We start from the raw sequence: 23,699 nt of genomic DNA on the forward strand, positions 1-23,699 counted from the left end.
CGTTAATGTGATAAAATTAAAAATAAACTATTCACTTTTTTTTAGGGATGTGGAAAAAACTGAATATGCATTAAATGTGTGCCAGTTTAGATGGAGAAAGTCAAATTATTTTGTGATAAACTACAGCTGAAAAGTAAAATTTTGTCAATTTCCAATGTAGTAGGATTTGTGATAGGTAATAAATGATCCACAGCTAGTTCATTAACAGGTGTTGGCCAACACCTGTTAACAAAGTCCTTCATAATACATCTGTGACTGAATTTTTAGTCGATAAAAAAAAAAAAAAAACTAATTAATGGCCAATAAATGTTAAAATAAAAAAGGCAGTTATTAACTGTATTTTAGTTTGGATAAAAATTGTCACACACTTCGATATACACACATTTTTTGAACTGAAATTGTGTCTCCAATCATAATTTTAATTTTTTTAAAAAAAGGTGTATAACAAGGTGTGTAATAAACATTGCCAGCATTCGGATCAATCAAGTCACAAACTCCATTCTAAAAAAAAATTCACAAACTCTAGTATCAACTTCAATATATAAGTGGGATTGGCTGTAAAATATAGTGAACCTTCTATCCTTTGTCACTGTAATTCCTTTGACCATACCCCACTCACCAACAGGTGCCCCTTAGCATTTGCATAAGAGAATGCTACTCTATCCTATTTTACCATCTCAAAAATTTACTTTATCAATTATACAATACCATTTTACAATACACTTAACATCCCAACTTTTATTTTCCTATTCTACTCAATAAAATAATATATCCACTAAAACACAAAACCAATCACAACCCAACCCACTACCACCACCTCGACCAACAAAACCCACTACAGCCATTGCCCACATCACTACAAAAACCTCATCCAACCCACTACCCACAACACCACCATATTACCCACCACCCACACCACCACCACCAACCCACCATGGCACCAAACAAACCCAGCCACGACACCAAGGAAAAAAAACCTAGCCACCACCAAGCAAACCCACCATACGCCACAACACCGGCCAACAACAACCACAAAAGTTTCTCAAAAAAAAAAAAAAAAAAACCCACCGCAAGAACCACCAAGAGAAACCCACGGCGACAACCTCCAAGAAAAACCCACAAAAAAAATGTCACACCCCAAACCCCAAAGGGTCCAAAGCATGAGAAAGACGTCTCAAAGTACCTGTAGATTTTTTTCATTTTTGACAATCCAATCCACATAAATCATATCAAGTACCAACATCAAGAATTATCATAATAATTCCATTGAATATACTCTCAAAGTAAGTCAGAGCTCTAAGTAATAATTACAAGGGCCATTGGCCACAAAAGAATAGAGGTCAGAGTAAATAATTACATATCATTAGATTGTCCCATCAGTGGGAATAACGTCACAACCACTATAATATACAAAAGAATGAGTCAACCCTATTCTAAGATGTACATAATCTAATATTCCCATTACAAAAGTTCAGCCTCCATCAGTTGTTAGTCTAACTACTGTTAGCCACCAAAAAGAGCTGTCTCAAAAGATTGTTGCCTACTCTGAAAAGTTTATAAAATAATGGAATGAGATAGAGTCTAGTAAGTAGCATAATTAATGGGGGTGGGGAAATGCAAGTTTCATTTTCAATAATAATAATATGCTATGACAAGAATGATTTAATAATGAAACACAAAGTTTCTCAAAGTAAATACCTTGAAACTATATACTAGAATCTGTGAGCACCAACAATATAATTTCCAAAGCCATAATATTTAACATAAGGTAAATTTTCACAAATATACCACACTACCACATAGACTGGTCAAGGGATCCACCCATTCACAACTGGCATGATATTGTCATTTCTGTTATATAGACTCTTGGCCTTATGGACAATAGCCTCACCCATATCCTCAAGGTTTTTCTCTTCCCCCATGGGCAGCAAAGAGAGCGCGTCAAATAGGACATCTCTTGCATGTGGTCTCTTAGCCCCATGAGCAGTAGCCTTACCCATACACAATCAAGGAACCTCTTCCCCTCATGGGCAGTAGGGAAGAACGCGTCATCCAAAGTGAAAGGGCACTATCCTGGATTTGATTCTATTTTCACAAAGACTACAGAAACCAAATTGAGTGATCACCGAGAAATCACACATGGCATGGTATTAAAACCACATAAACTCACAGGTTACATTACTTTGAAACACATAGTTCATATCCAAGTAGTTTCAGAAAATTTTTAAATAATCTAACTTTTACAAAATTTGTAAGGTTTTCAATTTCATTCTTGCCAAGAGATTTTCTATCAATTTCCCAAATAATACGAGACAAGATAAGCATCTTTAAATTTTTCAATATACCATAAAATCCAAGATTTCCTTATCAAAGATTAAGTAAAAGATGCTCATTTTTCCATATCAACAATTCATGCATTTCCCAAAATGAAATACCAAATACGATGCATTTTCATAATATAATCATATATATGTGTGTGTATATATATATATATATATATATATATTAAGGTTATGACACAATAGTTTTTAGAAAAATATAGTCTCCATAGGTAGTTTCCAAAAGTGTGTCTAACCCCAAAAACAACATTTATGCAACATGGTTATTTTTCAAAAATCCTATTAAAAAGCTACTTACCTCGCAACCACAAAAGCCTAATTCTCCAAGCTCCAAGGAGATTAGTTAGAACCTAAACAATATCAAGTAAACCTATCACAATAAGTATAGAGCTTGAAATTGTATTTAGAAACAATTTAGGAATTGCCAAATAAGCACTTAATTAGGCAAGCCTAGTATTTAACCTCATCAATAATAATATATTTCACTTCCAAAGTTTCTCAACAAATTGATTCACAAGGCATCAACTCCAATTTATAAAGTTAACACATTTAATATCATCTCTAACATTATGACTAGCTTCCATAAAGTTTACACTACATTATTAAAAGACCCATGAAAGCACAATCAAAATATCCTCCAAGACAAGAAATTTAGAATTTCAACTAACTCCAAATAAACCCAATGACAATGGAAAAATTAGATTTATCAACCATCACATGTTGTTATAACTCAAAACCCCTAAATTTTCCACCATACATAAACTTTAAGTAGTCATCATTAGCACAAATTATATATCCACTCATCAAATAATTCCACTAATACAAAACCTATACATACAAACACGTAAATATCACTTTCAATGCTCATAAATCATATGGGTATCATTTTTAAAACTTAGATAAAAATAACCTCAAAGCAAAAGTGTAAAACCCACCAGAAAGATTAGAAATTTTTACCTCAAAAAAAGGATGCGAAGGTGCTTATGGGTTCACAAGAATTTTCTGGTGATCTTGCCGGAAAATAATGGTGAGATGGTGGTTTGGAGTGGAGTTTGGTGGGTGAGTGTGGAAGTGAGTGTGCGTGTTTAAGTAAAGAGAAAAGAAAGAAAATGAAAGAAAGAAAAGAGATGTGAGGAGACGGTCAAAGGGATAAAGGGATGAGTGAAAATGAGTGGTGGGTAGTGGGGTTAGGTGGGGCACGTGGGAACCCAAAAAATCTGATCTTACACTTTTTTTTTTTAATCGACTGACTGGGACGTTACAAAAACCACCACTAATCTTGCTATTGTTGATCTAGAAATCCATCAACCATGGCAGCAAAGCCACCACGCCAACAGATAGAGAAGAGGGAGATGGAGAGAAAATAGAGAAACCCAATAGACCGATCCAAACCCAGCCTGCAATACACACCGATCCAACCTCCAAAATCCAAAACCCAACGCCGATGCAAGCTTTGAACGAGAGAGATGTGAGAGGGGGAGTGAGGAGGGAGGAGCAATGACTTGTGATGGGTATGTTGCAAAAGCTTCAAAGACTTTGTCTTTTGTGCTGAAAATCACAAACCCATGTCTCAAAAATTTTGCAGAAACCAAAAAAAAATCTGGGTTTAAGTTAAAGTTTGGATTTTTGGGTTGCAATTTAGTCAAAGAGATAGAGGTCGAAGTGAGGGTACAAAGTGAACATGATTGACAATCAGTTCTGCCATTTTCAGAGAGAGAAAAAAGAAAGATAGAAAAGAGGGAGAGACAGAGAGACGAAGTGAAAGTCAGAATGAGAGAGGAGAGAATAAAATATTGTTTTTGGTTTTACAATTGTGCTACAGTTCAATTCTAAAGGTAGAATTACACTGTAGCAGTATTGCAAAAAAATTTGCAATACTTGGGTTTTACACAGTGTAGTCAAAGGCGAGCCGGGTGCTCGCCTAGGCGCTCGGGCTAGGCGAGGCACCTCTAAGGCGCCTCAAAGGCTCTAAGCTGAGGCGCCTTTAGTGAGGCACTCACCTTTAGAGCCTATGCGAGCAAGTCGACCGCCATAAGCCATGAAAAAGGCGCTAAGGCGAGAGCCTCAAGTTTTTTTATTTTTATTTTTATTTTGTTATATTTATTTATTTATTTTTATTTTTTTTATAGAAGTTTGTTGTGAAACCTATTTTTAGACTATTAATTTCAAAAGGCCTGTTATAAAATCTATTGTTAGTTAAATTAATTTACAAATTTGTTTTGTAAGACTTACTGTTATATAGAAGCTTATTGTAAAACGTATTGTTAGAACTAACTAATAAAGCCTAAACCATGTTAATCCTATTTTGAAATAATTTGATAGACCTAATTTCTTCATGCTACACATTGAAAAACACTTAATTATAATATTATAATACACTAGGTACATATGATTTAAGTTCTATATGTATAATAAATATATTAAGAATTTGGTGCCTCGCTTTACTCGGGCTAGCGCCTTTTTGTTGCCTCATGCCTCAGGCGATACAAGGCCTTGGCGCCTTAAGGTTGCCTTTCACCTTTGACTACCTTGGTTTTACAATCCCAGATGTTGAGCACGTTAGGGCTTAAAATGCCAAATTCTCCTTACATTTGGCATTTGCAATCCCAGTGCTGATGCTCTTAGAAGTAGTGACTTGGCAGCTAAAATACTCCTCCAAACAAATGAGCACCCTGGCCAATCTGTAGCTTCAAGGAAGTAACAATTCCCAAAGTATTTTGCCTTAAAAGCATTTATACAACAAGGAATCTTTAGACTGCAAAAATATTTTCATCATTTTTTTGCAAGCATAATCATTCGTATCAATTTGTTTAAAAATTCCTGTCTATTTCAATATGCGGATCTAGATTTTTTATTTTACACCATTATTTTTTAAAAACACCCACTATTTAATATACTCTATTTTATTTAAATAATAATTTTTATTTTTTAAAATAATTTTATTAATATCTCTCCCAAAATTATAACATCGAGCCTTAGCCATTATTTTCTGAGAGAGAGAGAGAGAGAGAGGCTTGTAATTAGACAATCAAATGAAATACAGACACAAGATTGTTTTATATTTTGAATTTTCTAAATAAGTATTAAAGACATCAAAATGATTTTTAAATTTTTTTTTTATGTGAATTCTATCACTATCTTGGACTAACAGATTTTCACTTGCTTTGTGAAACTATCTTATGAGCACCAGTAATCTAGAGTATACTTTATTTATTTTTAGAATTATTAGAGTATATTTTGTGTTAAATTACCTATTATTTTAAAAGTTTAATCTATTAAAAAATGATAAATTAATTATTTACTCATTATTATTTAATTAAATTATATATTTTAATGTGTTGATCACAATCATTTTTTTTTTATTATGACTTTGTCAGAAGTTTTTAGACTAATCATGGGTTTTGGATAGTTGCAGGGATGGAACTAGGATTCGAAGTTGAGGGAGGCAAATATAATTTTCTTGAGAGGGACAAATATAATTTTTCATGGACTTATTTTCTAAAATCTTAAATATATACCTATTATTTAATATTTTAAAAAAATTTGGGGGGGGGGCCACAGCCCCCCTCTTCTTCAACATAGTTCCGTCCCTGGATAGTTGTGAATATGTTAGTTTTTTTTTTTTTGTTTTTTTTGGTTTGAGAAAGTTGTGAATATGTTAGTTGTTCCCTTCTTATGTTGGACAAAGACAGAACGGTTCCTGATTAAGTTGACACGATTTTAATAAGACATGAAATTGAATGCATGCATAAATATTGTTATATAATTGACACGCAGTAAGGTTTTTTTTTTAAAATTTTTTTTTTATTTCTTTTACTCAGTACCTTTATCGAATAATTTAGTCTTCAAGCCTAGCCCACTTTCCACATTCTTGGAAAAGAGTGCAGTAGGACAAGGCTTAACTCCTGGCTTAAAGTTTTGTTTTGTTTTTAATTTTTTTTTTTTTTTTTTTTTAGAAACAAACATAAGGCCTTAAAGTTTTTTTGATATTCATTTCTTCAGTAGTTCAATTTAGACATTTATTTTAGTGTGGACTGCTTTATTTCTTCTTAAAGGAAATGGATGACCAATGAAATAATGCATGCAATAACTTTCACTAAAAATTTTATCCACTTTCTATATTCATTCTTAACCTTATATTTATTTTTCATTGAAATTTTATCCGCTTTCTACCTTCATTCTTGACCTTATATTTTTTAACCATGGTCCACTTTCTACTTAATTTAGCCCCCCTCCCTTTTTTTGTGTGTCAAACTTAACTCAGTTGTTGAGGAAGGCTTAGGAGCAATGTGACCTACTTTTTGCATCCGTGAAAAGAAGACAATAGAATGCTGAGTAATTTTATATTCCATTTTCAAGATATCGATTTTTTTTACAGTATCATTCACTACTATTCAAATGTCATGTTCTTATTGGAAAAATGTTTCACGTCAAACTCCTCCTATATATTTTATTTGGGTGTGAATTTTGAAAATTTAACCGTTAAACTGCATACTTTTATTATATCCTCTATGACTATAAACTTTCAAGAAGATCAAAGATCAATAGCTTTATCATTAATGATGTGTTTAAATTTCAAGTTTTTGTGGTAAAAAATTAAGTATAAAAAATAAGTTTATTAATCGAACAGTATAAATAACACTTGATTTGAACGAAATTGGACATACGAATTAAGAATATAAAAAACATGCAATTTAAGAATATAAAAAGATGGAGGAAGAATTTAAAGGGTTTCTTGTCCTTCTTATTGATACTAATAAAAATGATGATGGTAATAAGATCAAGTGATGGTGACGTTCGGCCGTGCTTTGAGTAGAAGAAGCCTAAAATTAACCTATCTGCTCTTTGCAGATGATAGTTTTTTGTTTTGCAGGTCCAACAGAAATGAATGCCAAAAGATGCTAGATATCCTAGCCTCCTATGAAAGTATGTCGGGGCAGCAAATAAACCGAGGCAAAACATCCATCTTTTTTAGTAAATCCACCACTTCTACCATGAGGATAGAAATCAAAGAAGTTTTGGGGTTCTTGAAATTTTGCACTACGATAAATATTTGGTTTGCCATCACTTGTGGGAAAACACAAAAAGGTGAGTTTTGATTACATCAAAGAAAGGGTTTGGAGGGTGCTTCAGGGTTGGGAAGAAAGTCTACTATAACAAGTAGGGAGAGAAGTGTTGATTAAGGCAATGGTCCAAGCTATTCCAACATATACAATGTGTTGCTTCAAGCTCCCACTTGGCCTTTGTCATGAAATTGAAAAACTTATTCGTGGTTTTGGTGGGGAGAAAGAGGAGATCATAAGAAAATTCATTGGATTAAGTGGGAGGACATGTGTGAACCGAAATCCGAAGGTGGTATGGGTTTCAAGGAGTTACCATTATTCAATGATGCCCTCTTAGCCAAACAAACGTGGAGGTTGCTGCACAATAAAAACTCTTTGTTTTACAAAGTGTTTAAATCTAAATTCTTTCCCAATTGTTCTATTATGGAAGCCAAGGAAGGACATGGAGGTTCGTATGCTTGGAAGAGTATTTTGAAGGGTAGGGAGGTCATACGGCGAGGAGCAAAATGAAGAGTGGGAAATGGAGAATCAATTAAGCTTTGGGGTGATAATTGGCTGCTTTCGTTACAAAACCCAAGACTCTAAAGCCCCCTCACGGCTAAGCTACAAAATGCCACTGTAAGTTCTCTCATTAATCCTACAACTCGACAATGGGATTTAACCTTGCTGCCTAATGTGTTTAGTCACGCGGAAGCTTAATTGATTAAACAAATCCCACTAAGCCGAACCAATATAGAGGATGCTCTTTTCTGGCCATATGTCCAATCCGGTCAGTACACCACCAAGTCAGGTTATTTCTTCCACAAAACTGAAGCTAGAATGACAACTCCACAGAACTCTACCCAAGCCGAGTTGCTGAAACCACTATGGAAGAAAATCTGGAAGCTCTCATTGCCGTGCAAAATCAGGAACTTTCTTTGGAGAGCTTGCAAAAATGCCATCCCAACAATGACCAACCTGCTGCGCTGCTGTGTGGTGGATGATCCTAGCTGCTCTCTCTGTGCACAACATAATGAAGATGTTCTCCACTCACTATGGTCATGTCCGAACCTTGCACAGGTATGGAATGAAGACCCTCAATGGAGTTTCAGAGAACAAACGACCTTCCAAGACTTCCCTCAACTGCTCCTCCATATCTTTGAGTCGGGTTGTAGCATTGAGCTGTTCGCTATGCAAATTTGGACGATCTGGTACCAAAGAAACAAAGCACGAACAGCCCCACCTGATTTTCCCTTAAACCTAATAGCACAGCGAGCTTTTGAAGCTCTGATGGAGTATCGGTCTGCACAGCCAAAGGAAACAGCAGCAGCACCTTAGGTCAGACCACGTGCAAGGTGGTCACCACCACCGTTGAACTGGTACAAAGCTAACATTGACGCGGCAATTTTTCAGGATGATGGTAGAGCAGGTTTAGGCGTGATAATCCGTGACAACCGAGGTTTGGTTATGGTCTCTTTAACTCAGAATGTTCAGCTTTCTAGTTCAGTTGTGGAGATGGAAGCTTAGGCAGCCACTTGGGCCATTGAACTTGCTATAGAACTGGGTTTTGACAGGATTGTCTTTGAAGGCGACTCCGACACTGTTATGAGAGCCCTAACGGATCAGTCACCTCCCTTTGCTCCTTTCAGCTTGCTGATTAGGGAGGCCCAAGCTTTTGCAGATTGGCTTAATTGGGTTAAGTTTCAACATGTCGGTAGAGAGGGTAACAATGTACCTCATAACCTTTCTAGACATGCACATCATATCACATGTTTTTCTGTTTGGATGGAGGATGGTCCATTCCATTGTTTTGATGTTTATTAGGCAGACTTGCCTCTTTCTTAACAGTGGTTTTAGCCACATAATAAAATACACGCATTCACCAACTTGCTAGACAACATTCCTTAGGAAATGACTATGAGCTGATAAGGAAAATTGTCTCACAGTTACTTATAGAGTTTAACTTTTACATGGTGCACACAGCACAACTCAAACTGAAGGCTGACTTAAAAGGCGTGTATATGCCAATACCAAACTTATTTATGGAGATTAATTGCTGAATATGAATAGTATATGTCAAAATTAAATCCAAAATCTAATCATCTTAAATGTATTTTTCATCTTCATATGTATAAATATCTGTTAAATTTATAATAGAAGCCAGATAAATCATGAGAATCGTGCACCAGTTCTTAAAACAGAATAGAGGCTTAGTGATTAGCCAGGAATAATTCTATTGTACTATTCTACTAATAATTGCCTCTTAAATTTAAGAATGGGCATTGGGTATTGGAATCAAAGAGACAGATCCTCAGTTTTGCAATAAGGACAACAACTCAATTCGTTTAAACAAAGTAGTCAACTACGTTAAACAAAAAAGAAGACAATTATGACAGCCTTGACTGTTTGTTGTCCTCAGCATATACAATAAGGAATTTCTCTCTAAACAGCAAATGTAATCTTAAAATTCTTTGTATTTCCATTTTGTTCTAAAAAAAATTATGACTTTGGAGATGGATTTGCGCCATGATACATTGATACAAAGGAAAATAAACAGCACTAGAATAAAAATGTACAAGATTTGGAGTCCACTGTGTGCTATCCAAGCTAATGTTCATAAACAAGTTAGGAGCAATGGTTGCTAGAGATTGAGGGTCTGCCAGAAGACATCTGCCCACCTGTGCGAATCCAATCGATCTTTCAACTGGTTCCTAAACATCTGAGAATGTCCTTCATCAGCTCTGCCACCAGGGCCACCACCTCGCTGTTTGTTACTTCTATTCGAGCCTCTCTAGTCCAGCTCAAACAGCCAGCCATGGACCCATCTCTATTTTTACAAACAAAACTGAAAGTATCCCCTCCATTTCGCTTTTCTATACTTGCTGCTCTCCTCCAGTAGGATTGGTTGCCAGTTGAAAGACTCTATGAAGGTCTGGCCTTGCTTATTTTGCTGCTGTTGAGGCTTTCCTTTGTTTCTGAACTTTATCTACCCTGCACATTGAAATCAAACTTTTACTATACTTGACCACATTAGTGTGGGGAAAGGATCTCCTTTAGCAGTTGCCATGTTCCTATAAGTCCAATAGAGCATAAAATAGAGACAAACAACACCGAGAAGTACTTTAAGTTCTCTGAATTTCCCCTGATACCCTTCAGCCAGCTCTTGATCCATGCCTGAATTGAGTACGCTGAAGGAAATCAGATCTAATGGACAGATGAAACCAAACCAGATTCTAGATGACAAGAAAAAACAAGGAAGCTTTTTAATAGTTCCAAACAAGTAAAACCCCTTTGCATACTTTAAATTAAACCAAACCAAATTATATGGGAAGGACTACAAGGAAATATACAAGAATTAGAATTCTAGTTTATTATTTTGAACTACCTCTCATGCAAACAAATTGAGCTTCGTGCTTATGGATTTCTAAAATAAGGACAACCCAGAAGCATAATTGCAAAACGAAGAAAACAATTAAACAACAAGATGATTTTTTTAAACCATTAAATGTATACCAAGAAAATCAAGATGTCAGCACATGTTGATATTTCTAAACCTTCAAATCAATAATGATAACAAAACCAGAAACCAGTAAGCTTATTGCTCTTACATCACTGTTGGATCTCAAATATCCATGTTTCAGATGGTATTTGTGAACTCCTCCTCAATTGCACAACTCAATCTTTCTTCTTTGAACAGTGTACTTCCCAAAAGCACAACAGCTGGCACTGTGAACCTATAAAAAAAATCCTAGCAAAACAAGAATGAAGAGGAAAAAAAAAGTGAAAAAAAAAGTTCATATGTCATAAGTAACCACATTATAACAACCAATTTCAATTATAATGTTTGCAGTGGTATGCATTTACCGTTTTTGCACTTTGAAAATTTATGACGACAAACTATAGGCAATAAGAGTGCATATTTTACCCTTCAATTGCACTTGTCTTTTTTGTCTCCTAGCCATTTGACAGTTTATTCTGGCAAACAAGTCCAATAATCTTCCAGGAAGGAGAAACTAGCACAAATAACACAAATCACTGAACCAAAATGACCCTAGCAATTAGTGAAAATACTAGGAGTCTCATTGACACCTCAAATAAAAAAACATATGGTGGGCAAACCATTAATGCATGTACACTAAGAGAAAAAGATAATGCAGCAACCAATAGAACTTCAATTAAGAAGAAAGACAGTGGCTTACTATTAATGAAGAGAAAAAAGTTGATTAACCTTCCGGTTCACTTTCACTAGATTCCTCCCAGTCGCTTAACTCCTCACCACATTCCTTGTACTCACTGGGCTCTTCACAATCAGAGTTACCAAGGTCCATAAATTCTGTGAGTGTTTTAATCCTTTTTGGGTGTGGTATATCATTAGAGCTTCCTTCTCCACTGGGTCCAGCTCCAGCCCCATCATAATCACCATGGATACGCTTGGCTTTGTTACCTTCCACTTCCACTGCGGAGCCCTTGTAAGGAATGATGCTGGTGTTGCTACTTTGAGCCATAGTTTGGTTGAGATCTTCTATGTCTTTCTTGTATACCATATGCATCCCACATTTCTTTATCTCCAAGCCATTGGTTCCAAACCTAACTCCAATATGACTAAATCCATTCTCATCACATTCCCACAATAATTTTATGTCTTCCTTTCTGAAGAATTGAGGAAGCAAATAAAGTAGCCAAATATGATCTGATAAAACATCAATGTGGTTATAGCCTAGTACACAAGAAATATGTCTTCCATTGGCTGTCAATGAACATATAACTGGACCACCAAATTCTCTTTGAGAATGTTCAGAATAAAATGGACAACTAAATTTTCTTTGAGGATATCGAGAACAAAATGGACAGCTAAATTTTCTTGGAGAATGTTGAGAACAAAATACAGCGCAAACAGCAATCCCCATCCACTCATTACACAAATGAGAAGGTTCTTCTATATTCACTTCAGCCCCTATATTTTGATGCCTAAACCACTCTGGAATTTCATTTCCAGGAATAATGATGTCATATCTCATTTCAAGATGTAGAGTGTCATATCTGTCGTCGTGAGCAAGTCCCTGAAACATACAAAGTAAGTTGTTTAGAATACTTATAGAGAGAGAGAGAGAGAGAGAGAGAGAGAGAGAGAGAGAGAGAGACCTGAAGATGCTTTTTTATCCGTGCCAAAAAAATGTCAATGCGATTGTGAGCTAGTTTACTACAACCTGAAAGATAGAGTCGTGGCTCACATGAAGAATTTGGCTTTAATAGATCTGGTACTGTTTCCAATGATGTACAACCAAATCCCCTAATATAATCAATATTCAATGGAAGCTTTGGCAATGATCTTAGTTTCGTGCAATTATCCAATTCCATCCATGTCAAATTAGATAGCTGACCAATGCTCTCAGGAAGGCAAACAAAACTATTTCCACATAGATATATTTCTTTTAAAGAGAATAGGCGGCCAATATCATTGGAGATTTCCCTCAGATTGCAGTTTTCTAGTTTCAATTTAGTCAAAGAAGTCAATCCCGATAGAGAAGTCCAAAACAAGTCCATGGGATTGGGACTCCTAGGCTTAAATCCTTTGACAACTAGTTTTTTTAGAGTTTGGAAGAGAAAATTGGAAGAAGGCATCAGTCTTATCGTAGTTCCACTTGTATCACTTTCAACAGTCTCCAAGTTTTCTAGAAGCTTGCAAAGTTTTGGGCATCCAGAAAAATCGAGACATTTAAGCGACCTTATATTAAGCATGGTGCTAGGAAAGGACATAAGATTTTTGCAATCTCTTATACTCAATGAAGCAAGACTAGTCAAATTCCCAATTGATATGGGTAATTTTGTAATAGTAGTGTCATCCAAGTAAAGTTCTGATACACGGTCCATGTTTTCCCCGAACTCTGGTATTCGTTTTACTTTTAAGCAGCCAGAAAGAATAAGAATCTCAAGAGACTTCATTTCGAACTTGTTTGGAAGTCTTCTAAGGTTTATGCAACCTCTTAGATTAAGAAGAGTAAGTTCTTTAAGAACACTCATAGATGGATGGATCTTACGTAAATTTATACAACCTTCAAGATCCAATTTCTCAAGAACTGGGACTTCGGTGAAGTCTGGAGTTTCAACAAGTTTTTTAGACCAGTTCACTTGAATGTATTTTAACTTGTTAAAAGACTGTTAAAAGCCACACACAAAAAGAGACAAAAAACAATTAGCTTCTAAAAAGTCTTATAGTTTAATGAAACTTTAATAAATAAATAAAAATTGTGAAAGGTTTCCTAAATTACCTTTTTCCCTTTCCAAAGTTGTTCAGTGTAGCTAGAGTTCAAGCAAAGTTTAACAAGCTCATTTGATGGGAAATTTGATGGCAAAGATTTCAAAGGGTACTCACTCCAATCAAGAAATCTTAAGCTCTCAGGAAGATGTTTGAGATCATGCATCAGGTGAACACCATCAATTTTGAGCAATTTCAAGCAAGGCATCTTTGAAAAGGATTCAGAATTCCAATTTGCCCATTTTGAACAGGAACCACAGGGTTGTAAGACTATGCCTTGAATTTTTTTTGTTCCCTAATAATCATGAACAAAAGGGATTAGTGAATTGCAAAACTACTCTTTAAGTTAAACAATGTTGTCGAATAATATAATAAGATATGTGCTCGGGTTATATTAATAACCTCTTACCGTATTTTTTGTCAGCACATTGTTAATATCTTTACATAACCACAATCTGCTACGCTCCCCAGGATCGTTAGGGGACTCTTGATGAACTATATTTCGACCCATTTCTTGGAGTAAATCATGCATCCACAAATGATTGTCTTGCCATTTGACGAGAGATTTATCTTTGAGAACACTTAATCCAATTTTAGGATAAAGCTCAAGATAATCTAATATTTCTATGATGGTATCTTGATTTGTGTGATTAAAGAAACATGCAATATACAAGAAAATTTCCTTCTCTGTTTCTGCTAGTCCGTTGAAGCTTATTTTAAGTGTATCGAGAATTTTTCTTTCAGGAAATTCTTTAAGCCTATCTAATTCACTTTTCCATTCATCTTTACTTCTCCCTAACAAAAAGGAACCCAAAATATCAATGGCTAAAGGAAGGCCATTAGCATAATGTACATAGGCTTGGGATAGCTCTAGAAAATCTTCATTAGGATGCTCTTGTTTAAAAGCTTTCAAATTAAAAAGTTGAAAAGCTTCATCATAATCCAATCCTTCAACCTCATATGTTCCATCTACTTTATGTTTTAGCAGATGCGCATCTCTTGTTGTAATTATAACTCTACTACCTAGGCCAAACCAATCATGCTCCCCAACTAATTTGTTTAGTTGGTCTAAATCATGTACATCATCAAGAACGAGAAGAATCTTTTTGTGACATAACCTAGTCTTGATCATGTGAGCTCCATTATCAACATCTTTTACCTTGATATCTTTGTGCACCAATAATTCATTCAAAAGTTTTTCTTGCAACTGATGTAAACCGTATTTTTCAGAAAATTCCCTGATGTTACCAATAAAACTACAAGCTTCAAATTGATTGGAAACCATTTCGTAAACAACTCTAGCAAGAGTTGTCTTACCCATTCCTCCTGTCCCCCAAATTCCTATAATGCGAACATTGTCTGGTGCTATAGCTAACAATGACTTCAATTTCTCAACTCGGAAATTTATTCCTACTAGTTCCTTAGTATCTACTGAGTATGTATAACTCCAATTATTTAATATCACTTTCACAATGTCTTGAATTAATTCTGCCTCAGGCCTGCAAAGAAGAGATAACAATAAGTTGTAAGTCTGAACCTACAATGACAAGACCCAAAATAAACTTTAGTAGATATATGTCATTCAATTTAGTTGGTTAGAACTGAAATATTATATCATTATTAGAAATTCAAAGGGGGAAAATAATGGCTGCTATGTGTAAGAGGATAGAGGGCGTGTGTAAAGGTTAAAACTGAAATTGGGACGCATAAATGTAATTGAACGCTTCAAGCCAAACTTGAATAACTTCCCATATAAGTTTTGTGTAAGTTTTACAGTGGATTTTTAATCGCAGAGTTTGTTTTTTTAATTTGTTTTTCTTTTTTATAGGAACTACATATAGATATTTTGTAATACAAGATTTACTTTTATAACAATGTATTCTCCTAAAACAAAGGTAATTTTTTTTAACTTGAGGGGGATTTATATATGACACATGCGATGTGTGTGTGTATATATTATTTGAGATCGATTTGAATCATTAAAAGCTATTCTTTTGAATACCAATTGATTTTTAATTAATGTAAGATGTTCATTAAATTTTTTTTAACTATTAGGTTTTATCACATGAATAATCCATTTTTCAATTTTTTTTTTAATGTAAAAATTCTATTTATGAATGGAGTGATTTTCAGTATTTAGATAACTATCAAGTGCATTTTATGCAAGTTCATATTATTTTGATTTATATAGACTCATAAAATGTTCTAATTGTAATAATATATATATATATATATATATATATTTACACACTATTTGAGATCAATTTGAATCATTAAAATCTATTCATTCGAATACCAAGTAATCTTTAATTAATGTAAGATGTTCATTAATTTTTTTAACTATTAAGTTTTATCACATGTATAATCCATTTTTCAATTTTTTTAATGTAAAAATTCTATTAATGAATGGAGTGATTTTTAATATTTGGATAATTATAAAGTGCATTTTATGCAAATTCATATTATTTTGATTTATATAGACTCATAAAAATGTTCTAATTGTAATAATGTAAAACTATACTATAAACATTTATTATGCAATTCTCTCCATACTTTATTATTTATACACAAATTTTTATGAAGGAGAATAAAAAAATAATTTAAGATCCTATTATCATTTTTTATATTCATTTAAAAGGTAACAATAATTTGTTTCCCTCTTCAATTAGAACTTTTCCTTCTTTCCCGTCCTAAAGTTGTTTTTACACTTTGATAAAATATATTTCTTTCTATTTTTTAAATGAAATTTGATATATATATATATATATATATCTATAAATTTTTTTTTTTTTTTTTGCTTAAAAATATCTTGTTTGAAAGCAAATATCACATATTTGTTAGGGTAACCTGACACCAACTTTGGAGTAGTTGCACTTATACTCCTAAATTTTTATTTTGGCTAATTTAGTACGTAAACTTTGGCACTATAACAAATAGACCCCCTTAACTTTTCCTTTTGCCAATTTAGTATGTAAACTTTGGTATTCTAACAAATAGACCCCTTAACTTTTATGTTGTTGTAGCAAGACCCCTTTATTTATTTACTTAAAAAAAAAAATATTATTTCATCAAAAAAGATGATAAAGTGGCGAGGGGGTAAAAAAGTTAAGGGGGTATTACTGCTAGTCTACTACGAAATCAAAGTTTATGTACCAAATTACCAAAAGGAAAAGTTAATAGGGTCTATTTGCTACATTACGAAAGTTTACATACTAACTTGACTAAAATAAAAGTTTATGGGATGTAAGTGTAATTCTCCTGAAATTCAAGAGGTGTTAGGACATTGTTCCCTATATATTATATAAAAGTGGCAACAGCTTATTATCAATGTTAACAAGAGAAATTCACAAAAAAGCCCAAAAATTAACTTAGGGAGGGAGTTTGTAATAACTAATAAGTAATAGACTAATTCTTAGAAAAATAAAAGAGTAATATACTATAATGAATTGGTTGATGGTTCCCACAAGTTGAGAATGCATATTTTATTGGTATAAAGGTAGCATGCTAGACTTACTTTTTTTTTTTTTTTCCTGTTATAAAAAAATATGCCGCAAATGACAAAATCGTGTAAGATAAAGATAAATAGTATTATAGTAAATAAACACAAAAGCCACAGATGTTAGAATCGTGGATTCGCTCAGATTTTTTTTTTTTTTTTTCCTTTTTATGTCACATGGACAATATAATTAACTTTTTTTTTTTTTTTAGAAGGGACAATATAATTAACCTAGTTTAAACTAGGGGTGGCAAAATTGACACGACTTGTAAACTCGACATAACATGATACGAAATTAATAAGTTATAGGTTGAGGCTTAATGAGTTCGTGTCATATTCGGGTTGACATGATTGACCTGTTAATGAACAAGTTGGGTTAGTGTTCATCACACAGAACCTCTTTGACCTATCTGACCCATTTAATTAAAAGACATTTTACCAATATACCCTTCAAATCCTATTTATATAAACTTATTAGTTGTTGTGGTTTATTTTTTTTGACATATTATGATTGATTATTTGTGATATTGAGATATACTTTAGTTTTGAATTATTATTTATAATATAGTTACTTGTTAGTTCTAAATTTCTAAATTTTATATTAAAAATATTTATTTGTTTGGTTTTTCATAATTTATATCAATTTGGTTAATACTATTTTTTTTTTCCTTTTGTTTTGATAAAATCTAATAAACAAGTTGACACGACTGACCCATTTAATAAATGAGTTGTGTTAGAGTTGAGAGATCTTGACCTGTTTAATAAACATATTGGGTTAGATTTGACTTATATAATCAAATATTCATGAATCGACACGACAAAAACCCAACATGCAAACACGAATTGTCACCCTTAGTTTAAACTCTATTGCCAAACTGACTTACATATGCTTGAACCATATGACTCACATACAAATTACATGTCATATAGCGTGCTTTCACCACGTGGAATGTTATAAGTAAATTAGTGTCCGTTTGCATAGCTTATTTTTTGCTAACTTATTTTACTATTCAGCTTATTTTTACTACTATTTATAGGTCCCACTGCACTTTTTGGTACTATTCATTAGTCCCACTGTACTATTTCAGTTAATTTTTACTTTTATTTATAGTACTTTCAACAAAAAGTTTTCAATTTCAGCAAATAAGTGAATCCCAAACATACATTTAATATAATTGACATCATTGGTCTATTTAAAACTCCACTGCTAAAGTTATAGAAAGTTTAATAATATTACCCATTAGAATTCTAGTACCAAAAGGTTTCTAAAAATATAAAATAAATTTCATGATTTCTTTGAAATTATTTTAATCAACTACTATTATTTTTTATTTTAATAATAAAAGTTAGGTCATTCATGTGTAAGTGTATAAGTCATTAATGTGTATCTATCAATAGTATCATGTGCCGAGTTTAGTAACGTGAGCTTGTAATTAGGTGCGGTATTAAAATAGTTGAACCTAAGGTGGAATTGGCTAAGTGGGAGAAGTGGCTCCATTAGCACCTCCTTCAGGTCATGGGATTTCATGTCAGCTTGTCCCTCGCCATTGGGTTAAAAGGCACTCCCATTCACCACGAGTGGGTAGATCTCGATATCAAATCAACACCACCGTGTGGTTTACATATTGAGAACTTGGGTAGGTACGAATATTCCTACTCACTTGTTGTATGCAATTAAACCAAAAAGAAAAAGAAAAAGTTCCATAGTCTTTTAAGATAATTAGCTCCCTTTTAATATATGATTTTTGATAACAAATTAAACTCAACATGATGTGATATTAGCAACTAAAAAGTAACATATACTAACAACCAAGGATGCTACTACACAAATCATATCATACTTGATATATGCCATTATGTCTACATAGACAATAAGCTTCACAGCATATTGTTTACCATTATTGAGTTGACAGGTTGTGATTTGTGTACATTTAAAAAAAATGTATTATTTGTGGACCTACATGCTAGTTATGTACTAAACATAATTTATCACCTCAACAGGACGAGAAATATTTATGTGAAGTATTTTGTGTCTCTAGTATTACCCAAGCAATTATTTATGTTATTTTCAAACAATGAGGGGCTATATAACTTTGCTATGTATACAACTTATTCCACAAATTTTTTTTTTCACAGTTAAGATGTTAAGTTGTGAGTAGTGGACAATTGCTTTAATATGGACCTACCATTAACATCACTTTTATTTTCCACCACTAATTACAACTTATCACTTCGACAAATTGTAAAATAAAGTTTAATCTTAAAAGATAAGCATTTCTTCATCGCTCTTTTTCTTTTCTCTCACTTTTCAACATTTAAGAAATTTCTTGTATTCTTGTCCAATTTTCTATGTATATTTTGAATTTGTGTCAAACTATGTTATATCAATCACTCACTTTTCTCATTTTTATTCAATATGAAACTTTACTCACACATGTATATATACCCAACAACATTATTTACTATATAATTAAAGTTGGTCTTAGAAATCATGATTACTTCAAGTCACTATTTTCATTTTTGAAACAAGCGTTTATACTTTTATTAATTATTAATATATATATATATATATATATATTTATATTATTGTAAATCAAAATCTATTACTAACAAGTTACTCTACATAAAACACTATCATTAAATTCCAAGAAATTTAAAAGTATACCTCAACTAAAATCCTATTAACAAAATTTTCAAGTATTTTAAAATAAATTTAACTTTATTTTCATTAGATATTATAATTTTATGTTTTAATATAAGAAAGTTTACACAACGCATATTGTGCTTGTGCGAAGTAACTTTAATTTATGTATGTATTACACACTATAAAATTAATATATTTTTGTCATATAACTAATTAATTCTTTATATAGCTCTTTTCTTTTTCTTTTTTCCTTCCCTTTCCTTTTAGCTAAGTCGTTATAATTGCTGCTACACATACGAAGAATATTTTGAATCAATGTTAAGAAAAAAAAATCAAATTAAATTTTGCTATACATACAAAGAATATTTTGAATCAACGTTAAGAAAAAAATATGTCAAATTAAATTACCTATCTTGCAAATGCCACCCTTTGAGACTAGCCACTTTTGTCAAAGCATCTCTCCATGTTTGCACATTCTCTATGTTCTCCTTGAAACGTTCTTCATGTTTAGCTAAAGCTTGTCCAAATTTTTTTGTGTTTTTCCGTATATCAGATGGATCCACATTATAAAAAACAGGTAAAACTATCATTCTTGTCTTGTTACTGCAACTAATGATCTTTGCAAGTTCATCTAGGCACCATGTTGAAGATGCATAGTCTTCTGAGAGAATGACAATAGCAAACTTTGATTCTTCTATTGCTTTCAAGAGTTCTGATGAAATAGATTTTCCTGCCTCAAGTTCTTTATCATCTTTAAACGTGTGAATGCCCTTCTCCTCCAAGGCAGCATATAGATGGCTGGTAAAACCGTTGCGGGTGTCCACACCTCTAAAACTAAGGAAGACATCATATTTCCATTGTAATGTTGAAGAAGAAGATGACGATGGAGATAAGATTTTTTCAGTGCTCATTGAAGCCATTGGAAATACACCGACAAATCTTGAACCACAATAAAGATTTAAAAAAAAAAAAAAAAGTACGTTCAATTAAAATTCGAGAAAAAATAATTATAGGAGAAGAAAATGATTTGATGTAAAAATTTAATTTCAATGATGCGTTCATTTTGTTTTGTCAAAAGAATACAAATTATATGATGTGTTCAATTAGTTTCAGTAATGCATTCATGTAGTGATTAAAGAGACCATTAATGTGTAGTTTTAGTCAAATAATTTTTTTGTTTAAATAATGCATATGAATAATAAATTTTTTTTTTTTTTTTTGGTTGAAAAAAGCAAATGAATAATCTTATAAATTTCCACTAAAATTAAAGGGTTAAAAAACATGTTTTTTTTTTTTTTTAGCTAGAAAAAACAACATGTTTAGAGTAAACATTGTTAGCCTTTTATATTATAATAGTAATAAAAGAAAAAACATATGTTATTTGACAATCACAAGTGCTATGGGAAAACACAAAGAAACCCGGAAACAAATTTTACGTTCCTCCTCGTTCCCTATTGGTGCGGACACGAGGTATAAGCCTCCAATTATATGCATGTATGGAAAGAAGAGAAAAAAGAAGACAACCCAACCTGTGACCTTATGGATGGAGCTTGCTAGTAATTGGGCTTGAAGATTAAGCAAACCCGAACATTTAACAATTAGAATTTTTTATGCATCTTGTTGTTTGCTATCTAAGCACTTTTTCTAATTATTATAAGACAGCTTTGAGAAGTATAATAAACGTGTGTTTCTTCTACACTAGTACCGACTCCAATTTTGCTTGGTGCTGACTCCGAGCAACCCTTAGGTGCTAATTCTTAGAGTTTATTCTTTTGTTTGTTGTTGTTTAATTTTATCATTGATAAAGAGCATGTTTGGATCCAACTTATTCACCGCTGCGTTTTCTACTCTGCGTTTTTGTTTTGTTTTTTTTTTTTTTTTGGTTTTCACGCGTATTTGGAGTATTGCGGTTACTGTTCATTGAACAGTAACCGCAAATGTTGACTTTCTGCAGTGAACAGTGCACATGTGCACTGTTTACAGACCCACAAATTTCATTTTTTATCAATTTTTTCATTAAAAATGGATCCACAATACTATTCACACATTTAAAAATTATTTTGCTACAATATTTTCAGTTTTAAATTTCAACAAAATAAGTTCTATCCAAACACACACAAAGTGTGGTTGTCCTGCGTCACACTTTGAAATTGAACGCATACGTTGCATTTAACAGTAAAAAAAAAAAACAGTATTTGTTTCATAGTAAAATTTAGTCAAACTTAATAATGTTTTCTATTGTTATGAAATCCTTTGTAAAATTTAATAAAACAAGATTTTATAATTTTATAGAACATTTTACTAAAACATTCTTGGTAAAATATTTTACAAAAATTGAAAGTTGCTCTCCCTCTCATTTGGTGGCTCGGCTGCCGATCTAGCGGCTGGATCCATTGAGGGTGGTTTGTAGTTAAAAAAATTTATGTCATGCCAAAACACTTGAAAATATTTAAACTGAAAATGTTATCGAATGTAAAATGTATTCAGTGAAAACTTTACAGCGAAATAAAGAAAAAATCACACAAGCATTGCATAAGAGAAGAGAGAGGACCTTGGGGATGCGGATCACTGTCAAGGTCGAGGAGATCAAGAGACTCAAATGATTGGTCGTAAAAAACTTGCTGTGTGCTCACTGAGAAGGAGAGCAACCATCAACCCCACCACTACGAGATGAGCAGGTTTGAGATTCACTAGGTGAAACCATCAACCCACCGCTACCACCAAAACACAGAACCCAGATTTCGCAATGGTAGCCAGAGATTTGAGTTTGAGTGACAGGGAGAGAGAGAAAGAGAGGGAGAGAGAGAGATTTTTGAGGTGGGCTTTCTGGGGGTAAAGTGGAGAGTGTATATATAGAGAGAGAGAGGTATCGAATTATGAGTGGCTGTGTATAAAAGGGTGTGAAAATGTATTGGAGTGAGGTTGGCCCTAAACGAATTGAAAAATGACACGTAGTGGAATTGTGTAAAATGTGTTGTGGCGTTTTATGGGTGGGTTTAGTAAATTTCGTCGCTGTCACGTTGTCTTTATTTTTTTTCAAAGTAAATCTAAAAGGAAGTACAAAATTTATGTATAGATTTACGATATTTATGTGTTTATTTTTTAGATTTTGCTGTTAAAATTTTGTCACGTGATTATTTAATTTAAAAAATATATTTTTATTTATAAAAAAAAATCACATAACAGAATTTAAAAAAAAAAAAAATTACACATAAATATCGTACCTAAATTTGGTTATAAAAGGATCACTCTCACTCTCCATTTCAAATAAAGGGACAAAAATGGGGTCAGGTTTTTTAAAATGTAATAAATGAATAAAAACCATTTAGGGGGTATATCCTGACATTGAGGAAAAGAGAGAACTTGTGTGGACAGTAACGGTGAGAACTTTAAATGAAGTCTGGGGTTCTGTTCTGCTGGAGAGTTTAGGGATGTTCCGGGAAGTTTACTTATTGACTCGTACCCCACTTGTTGGATCCGAATGATTGATGAGCTTTTTTTATTTTTTATTTTTAAATATTTTTTATAATAACATATGTTTTTAGGGTATAGTATTGTAAGGACACGATTCCTTTGCGGCCCACTAACATTTTTGGACTCACGCAATAAAGGTCCCTCACAATATGATTTGTAGAGAGTGGGCTTGAAAAGCTAGCCGCTGGCCAAGTGGCGATGCCCTGTCAAGGCTTTAGAGGAAGCTCTAAGGCGTCGTACCCCGTGGGATGGAGCTCCTCGGAGCTGATCCGAGGACCTTTTGAGATCTTATCCCGGTTACCCAACGGCGGGATTTCTTCCGTGAAGTCCAATCTGGTTGAGATGTTTCCCCACGTAGTCTTTCTTTTTTCTCTTTGGGGCTGGGTCTCCCCCCCGTGATTTACTTACTTCCTTATTTTATACTAGCTTGCATTCGCTATCCTTCGTC

General features: G+C 33.2%; 1 protein-coding gene across 3 annotated transcripts; it reads right to left on the minus strand.

Annotated features, from left to right (window-relative positions):
* Nucleotides 1-9,837: 9,837 nt before the first annotated feature.
* On the minus strand, nucleotides 9,838-22,586 carry LOC115993130 (TMV resistance protein N-like). Of its 3 annotated transcripts, none has more exons than XM_031117411.1 (9): nucleotides 22,329-22,586; nucleotides 20,186-20,716; nucleotides 14,047-15,136; nucleotides 13,651-13,932; nucleotides 12,524-13,537; nucleotides 11,581-12,441; nucleotides 11,307-11,394; nucleotides 10,990-11,129; nucleotides 9,838-10,555 (listed from the first exon to the last, which is right to left on the minus strand). In XM_031117411.1, the coding sequence occupies exons 2-6, from the start codon at nucleotides 20,695-20,697 to the stop codon at nucleotides 11,605-11,607; spliced, it is 3,735 nt and encodes a 1,244-aa protein (XP_030973271.1). In that variant the 5' UTR covers nucleotides 20,698-20,716; nucleotides 22,329-22,586; the 3' UTR covers nucleotides 9,838-10,555; nucleotides 10,990-11,129; nucleotides 11,307-11,394; nucleotides 11,581-11,604. The 3 variants fall into 3 exon arrangements, with proteins under 3 accessions (XP_030973271.1, XP_030973273.1, XP_030973274.1); XM_031117413.1 differs by having other exon boundaries at nucleotides 11,246-11,416; XM_031117414.1 differs by lacking the exon at nucleotides 11,307-11,394.
* Between the last annotated feature and the right edge of the window lie 1,113 nt (nucleotides 22,587-23,699).

Source organism: Quercus lobata, chromosome 5 (genome assembly GCF_001633185.2).
Source record: "Quercus lobata isolate SW786 chromosome 5, ValleyOak3.0 Primary Assembly, whole genome shotgun sequence".
Taxonomy (NCBI): Eukaryota; Viridiplantae; Streptophyta; class Magnoliopsida; order Fagales; family Fagaceae; genus Quercus; species Quercus lobata.